Genomic DNA, 7,170 nt, shown 5'->3' on the forward strand with positions numbered 1-7,170 from the left:
CTGACCGCCGCTGACACGGTTTCGTTAAATTGTCCTGCAGATAAAAACCTCGAGAACGCGGAGGAGGCAGCGGAGCAGTTCAAGTTGATCCAGGCGGCGTATGACGTGCTCAGCGACCCACAGGAACGGGCCTGGTGAGCGGCGCATGGCCTGGCAGAGTCTGTATTAGCCCGGACTTGCCAGGGCTTGTCCTGTGGTGCTCCTGGGCCCCGCTGCAGGGCAGCGCGGGCAGCCGTGGGCAGGGCAGCCGGCTGGTTTTAGGTTTTGCCAGAGTTGGAGCCCTGCAGCCCCGTGGAGGGGCACGGCTCACACTCTCACCCTCCTCGTGGTGTGCCGGGAGCTGAGGGCGTGCTGGGGCCAGCAGCGCCTTGCCAACAGCCAGGCTTGGCCTCCGTCCTCCCCCCCGAGCAGCTTTTCAGGGCAGCTCTGGTCAGCCCTCAGGCCCCGGGCAGTGCATACAGGTGTCCAGTTCTAATTTGAAATACACACATACACATCTCTAAGGGACCGCTGTTCTAAATGTTCTGTGTAGCTTGTTTTTCACGTGGGCTGAAGCATCTACCAGGTTACACAGGCAAACCCACCTCTCCTGAGTTTGTCCTTCTTGAGAATACTGGACTGTTTTTCAGTTTTTATGTGCTTGTGTATGATTTGGGGGTTTTTTGAGTGCTTGCAAGTATTGGGCAATCTAAATAATGCCCTACCCCTTTCTGAAAGTTTGGTGAGGCATTTTTCTCAAATGTAATTGATTGGTAGCTAGCTCTTGAGGAATTATTGCTATGCATATTGCAGATAAAATAATAGTAAAATAAAGGTTAGGAGGGAATACCTACTGGGTCTGTCATGTTTTTTCTCTTTGAAGTCTTTGGATATGAGAGACAAATTACAGACAGTGGGTTAAGCTATACAGTGATGTAATAGGTGTACAGTGTTAGTTTAGCAGCACTGAGGGGTGTTCTGTGTCTCTACATCCTTGATGCTGTGGATTTTTTCCAGGTATGATAATCACAGGGAGGCTCTGCTGAAAGGGGGAGTTGATGGAGACTATCAAGATGATAGCTTGGATCTGCTGCACTACTTCACTGTTAGCTGTTACTCTGGATATGGGGATGATGAAAAGGTAAGGTATCAATTAATCTTTAATTAATCAGCTTAAATTTCATTATAAGTGTTAGCATTTGTTTTATGTTAAAGAATTGTTAGTACGGCTTACACAAATCCAAGACAAAACTTAACCTGGATGTATAAGGAGGCTTTAATTCTTGCATATTGTCCCACAATTAGTTAATCAAAATGTCCAGCTATGTTGTACAACTACAGATGTGTGCATATTGTTTATTTATGTCATGCAGTGAAGCATTCCAGGACTTTGCAATACCATCTGTTTATTTAGAAATACCTTTATCCAGCTAGAATCTTGTAAACTACAGAAAAGCAATGTAGCAATAGCCTTTGGGGGAAGGTGTGTGTGCTGTAATTGAATTCCCTATTGGATTTATGAATTTCCCATTGGATTTTAAAATACTCACTAATAATATTTAATATATTGAAAAGCTCCAAGTGATTAGAAAAACACCCACCAAAGGGAATACTTACCTGTCCTTCTGTTACTGTACTGGTAGTCAGTTAGTAACATATAAATTTAGGAAAATATAGGATATTTAATAGTGAATTTTATGTCTGCAACTTCCACAAAACTTGATCCTGTGTAACTAGGAACTTATCACCATCTCCAGCATATGGAAACTTTCTTTTAAAATCGATGTTTAACTACATGTGTGAGAGAGACAGAGACAGTGTGAGGAAGGTAGAAATCAAAGGCATGAGAGATAGTGGAACTTTGTTAAGAAGGGTCTTGTACCTCAGCGAGTGCTCACAAGGCCTTTATTCTGGTTTTGAGTTGCTCTTGCAGTGTAGCAACGTTTCTCTAAAATAGACAGTACCTGAGTATTTGTACATCTATTATTGTGCCACACAAAAGGTTTGTTTGTTTGTTTGTGTGTTTCAGGGATTCTTTACAGTCTATCGACAAGTTTTTGAGAAGATTGCGAAGGAAGAGCTGGAATATGTGACACAGGAAGATATTGAAGAATTCCCTATGTTTGGATATTCCCATAGTGACTATGATACGGTAAGGGCAGGTGTAAAACTGAACTGCAGGTAAACCTGCAGGAGTTAAACCATTACTTTGTCCCAAAGGAAGAGTGCCTGCTGATCTCTGAGGTGAATATCATGCATCTGTGGTTATTTTCTACTATTGTAGACCATTACTGCAAAGGAAGTGCTTGTGGTCTGATTCATACTTATGTGAATTAAAATTGTTATTTCCTGCTGGAGTATAGTATTAGCCAGGCCTGCTGGGTGAGTTGTCAGGCAGATGCTTCACAGGGACAGCCATCAATTATGCCAATGGAACTTAAATCTAGTGCAAGACCTATAAAGCAAAAGAATGGATGTTTTCTTTGTTTCCTGATGAGAGTAGTTTACCAGTGTTTAACACAACTAATGTTACAGACAGGGGTACTGAGCTGATTTTTTTTCCTGTAACGTGTAGTATCTTGCCTCACACAGGCAAACTGCATAGCACTTAGTGTGTAGCACAGCCTTTAGAAAGTAGATGTGATGTTGACTGGTAGTGTGAGCTGCCTTTATTATTACATTGTCATCTGCAATTAGCTTGTAGTCAGATTTGATTCAGAAAAAATTGCATGCTTTCCTCTGTGAAGAAAGAAAAGAAAGTGAATGGGTACTTGTATGACTTGAATTCTTATAATCTGGTTTGCCAGCTATTTCTTATAATCTATCAGACTATCAGATTTAGGATTTTTTTTAAGGTTACCAGTATTTCTGTGTTGAAATTAAATAATGAGGTGATAGCACTTCCCCTAGAGAATAACTGCACAATATGAAGTGCAGTCAAATGTTGTTTTTTGTGTGGTACTTCTCCCTGTCACTTTCTCTGTATGGCTAATTATTTTTGAAATTTGAATTGATTCATACCTTAAAAGTTAGTAGCTTCAGTGGGAAAAACTTGGCTGGAGTTGGAAACAAAAGTTACAAATCAAACTTCTTAAGAGGTGCCAGAAAGGGTGTTTGGATATGGGGAGAAGTTACAGGATGCAACAAATGGAAATCTTTCCCAAGGAGAATACATAGTATCTCTGGACCAGCTAAAATGTGTCTTTTAATGTTGTTTTCTTGAAACATCTTTTGAAAACTGCTTCTTTTTGAGGCCATGGGAGATAGGATTATAGACTCAAAATAGCTTTAATGCTTATGTCAATTAATAACTGCAAAAAGGGCTGGAATTCTGATTCAACATGCTTTGAGGTCTGCCTAGTTCACGCTGTTCTGGAAGCAGAGTGCCCACTTTTTTCCCCCCTAGGGATTCCTAGGGGTATTTTATAGGAAATAGCTTCTGATAAGTAGAAAGGTAATTTGCCCTGTTGTCTTATATTCAGACAAAGAGATTATACTGTCAGAGGATTCCAGCATTGCAGTGCTCACTTCTCTGCGCAATAGGAATGTAATGGGTAAAGAGTTTTAGAAGGGAGCTACAAAAACTATACAAAGGCTTTAAAATCTGTGATATGAATGCTCTCTGGTTTGGTCTACTTTGTGAATTCACAAGAAGCATGAGAGGCAGCTTGGTCAGAGCCAGGTAGCCAGGAAAGATACTCTTAAGGCCATGAGTTCACAAGCATTCATGGGAAGAGAAGATGTGCAGGTGGACAAAAATTATCAGCTCCAGGTATGAGTAGTAGGCAAAACAAAATCCACTTGGGAGTTCAGCAAGGGCTGCTGTACAGGCTGCTGGTGAGTGCCAGACATGTGCAGGTTGTTAAGGCAGCTGCTGACAATGGGGAGAGTCCCACTTTATACATCTGGTGAAGGGGAGGATGGCCCTGTCATCAGTTGGTGGGTGTGCATCCTTTTGCACAAAAGTATCCTCTTCTGAAGCAGGAAGTTTATTGGTTATTTTTTGTGATAGCAGAGAAAAATTGTAGTGACTTACCTGCCAGAAGCCACAGCCATGAACTTCACATGTAGATAGGCTACTGGAAGTTATTGTTGAGTTGTTCCTGTGAATAACAATTGATCGTTTTAGTTCCTGTGAATAAAAGTGGCAGAGGAAGAAGAGAACTGACTAGAAAAAAACATTAAACCATGAGGTTAAATACTTCTATAAGGTATCCCAAAATAGGAGCAGTTGGGCATATAGAAGTGAGTAGTAAAAAGGAAGATTAATAGGACAAGTAATGTAAGAAGGGAGTTTAGGCATATCTTGATTGCTGAATATACAAAATACAGAAGAACAATAATTATTTGGAGAGAAATAAAGAACAAACCCAAAGTGATTATGAGGCCATGTTATTAGTCCAGCATTTACACATGAATAGTAAAAGGGAGGAGAATAAGTAACAATCACTTACTTTTTATTCTTATGTGAAAGCTAGGGGGCATAATTTTTGCCTAGTCATGTAGTTTGCTAACAAAACAGGAGCAAATATTTCTTCACATAGCCATTTCTTAAACTGTGCAAGTCACAGCTCCTTGCTGTTGTATCATCAAGGGCTTTTCATTTCTGTCTTGCTCGGGAAGCAGAAAGAATATACAAGGAAGAAATAGCATTATGTATTTGTTTTGCTGCTTTTTTATGCTGTGCAAGTGTGTGGTTGACCTCTGGTGTGGTGTAATGTGGAGTGTGTGTTTAATGTGTATTTGATGTTTGTGGGTAAGTACCAGCTTGCAGGCAGCATGTGTGATTCTGATTGTGCTTTTCAGTTTGACAGGAGAAATACAGGACAGCTAAGTAACTGGACACTAGTGTCAGTGTGATCCAATCCTGCAGGGGGATATTTTTAGAAGTTGCAGTTTGTAATAGTTTAGATGAGGTTGTTGCTTTCAGACTTCAAGGATGATGTTAGAAATTTTTTTAAATCCTCATTGCACTGAGGCAAAACTCTGTGGCCTGTATAGGAGTTCAGAAAAAAACAGTTACAAAAGCTCTGAATTATTTTTCTGTTTTTCTGTCCCTCCTCAACAAGTGGCTTAGTTTTGTTTTTTCTTACAGGTAGTCCACCCTTTCTATGCATATTGGCAGAGTTTTTGTACTCAGAAAAGCTTTGCTTGGAAAGAAGAGTATGACACACGACAAGCCTCAAACCGCTGGGAGAAACGAGCTATGGAAAAAGAGAACAAGAAGACAAGGGAGAAAGCAAGGAAAGAGAGGAATGAACAGATCCGTCAGCTAGTAGCCTTTATTCGTAAGAGGGATAAAAGAGTACACGCTCACAGAAAACTTGTAGAAGAACAAAATGCAGAAAAAACTAGGAAAGCAGAAGAATTTCGGAGGCAACAGAAGCTAAAACAAGCCAAGTATGTACATGTCGAACAAATTATTTTTATTTAACTTGAAGAAATTATCCATGAGGATACAGTATAGACTTAGATTCTAATAGTAGCTCCACTTGCTCTTTTAAACATCCCTGAAAATTTTACATACTAATTTTGGTCTGAAGTCTGAGCTTTTTAAAACTAAATTTATTTTTTCAACTGGAAGAACTGTTTGCCTACACATATGAGGGAGGACCTTAAATTTTTATTAAGAGTGCACTTGCAAAATAACAGATATTATTAAAATTATGTAATAACATAAATGGAGTATATTATGTATATTATGTATATTATGTACATGGTGAATGTATATATGTATATCTAGAAAAACATATATATACATGTATATATATGTTTTTCTATATATACGTATATACATTCACCATTTAGGGACAATAAAGTAGTGTTATGCATTTACTGACAAGTGGCTTGTTAATTCTGAGACAAGAAACCAGCTGGAGCAAAATTCAACTGTGATGCCATATTTGGTAACCTGGCACACACTTAAATTGGGAAAACTGAGATGGTACATTCCCATAGCACACAGTCAAGGAGTAAGATGCTTGTGGATTTTCTTGTCCTGTATTTTTTTGAGTTTGTGTGGCCTTCACATTCTCTGAACAGAGAGACATAATTTTCTCTCTCAGAGTTCTTTCCTAGAAAAAAGAGAGAAGAAGAGAAAAACTATACTTTTCTCTACTTGCTGCTCCTGTTGTTTTGCACATGTAGAATGTGTTAAGATTGTTTACCTGAAGTGATTTGTCAGTTGAATTCTACTGAAGATTGTTTTGTTTCCTTGGCCAATTGGAAGAAGCTGTGTCCTGACTGTCAGGAGTCAGTCACGAGTTTTTTTTAGTATTCTTTGTAGTATAGTTATAGTATAATGTAATATAATACGCTTCAATAAAGCAGTTGTTCAGCCATCTGAATCAATACAGTCAGATACCAATCATCCTCTTCATTGGGGGCACCCTGTTTTACTGTAAGTTTGGATCTTAGAGTAAGATAGAGATGACTTCCTTGCTGTCAGTTTGATACTGACCATGCTGCACAGCATGTTCTGCCTGAAATTCAACCAGGACCCACCTCTGTTAATATCTCTGCTTGCAGTGCAGAGGTGCCCACTGACATCTCAAATTAACTCAGATTGCTCAGATTTCCAGTTGTTTGCTCCATCATAGTATGTTCAGAACTTTCCTCCTGAGATACGGAAGAAGAACAGTTATCTTTAAGTATAAGTTCTCTTTCAGTAACACTGTCCACTAGTTCCCATCTCAGGGACACAATGTAGAAGTTACTGTATTCTGCTTGCAGGCTTGCTGAGCAGTACAAAGAGCAGAGCTGGATAACTATGTCAGATCTGGAGAGAGAGCTGCAAGAGATGGAGACACAGTATGAAAAGGAATTTGGAGATGGATCAGGTGGTGAAGATGAATTAGAAGAACAGGAGACAAAAAGCATTGAAGGTATGGTGTGTGGGGAAGTGATATCTACTGAGTCACTGCAGTATGAGTGTGGCTCGCTTAACACCTCAGATTCACAGTTCTGACTGTAATGCAACTCACTGCCTCCCTCTGAGGATGCTGGGCTAGAGTCTGTCCCTCTCTGGTGTTTTTATTTGAACTAGCTGCAGCTGTTAATTTATAGCAGTGTCTGATTTGGTGAGGTGATCTTGAGCTGTCTGTGTGTCAGTAGTACTGGAGAAATTGAGTGTCAGTGCTGTGACTGTTTTCTGGGGCTTAAAGAGCATCTTGTTCAAAAATTGCTTATTTG

At 39.8% G+C, this 7,170-nt stretch overlaps 1 protein-coding gene across 1 annotated transcript in view; it reads left to right on the plus strand.

The window, feature by feature from the left end:
• DNAJC21 (DnaJ heat shock protein family (Hsp40) member C21) overlaps positions 1-7,170 on the plus strand; it is a gene marked incomplete at its 5' end in the record, with an annotated part of 12,416 nt that continues 5,246 nt past the window's right edge. The window contains 5 exons of the mRNA XM_031061141.1: positions 1-134; positions 997-1,120; positions 2,009-2,131; positions 5,075-5,379; positions 6,712-6,870. Coding sequence (XP_030917001.1) covers positions 1-134; positions 997-1,120; positions 2,009-2,131; positions 5,075-5,379; positions 6,712-6,870 — 845 coding nt within the window. The remainder of the gene's footprint in view (positions 135-996; positions 1,121-2,008; positions 2,132-5,074; positions 5,380-6,711; positions 6,871-7,170) is intronic.

Source organism: Geospiza fortis, unplaced genomic scaffold (assembly GCF_000277835.1).
Source record: "Geospiza fortis unplaced genomic scaffold, GeoFor_1.0 scaffold163, whole genome shotgun sequence".
Lineage (NCBI taxonomy): Eukaryota > Metazoa > Chordata > Aves > Passeriformes > Thraupidae > Geospiza > Geospiza fortis.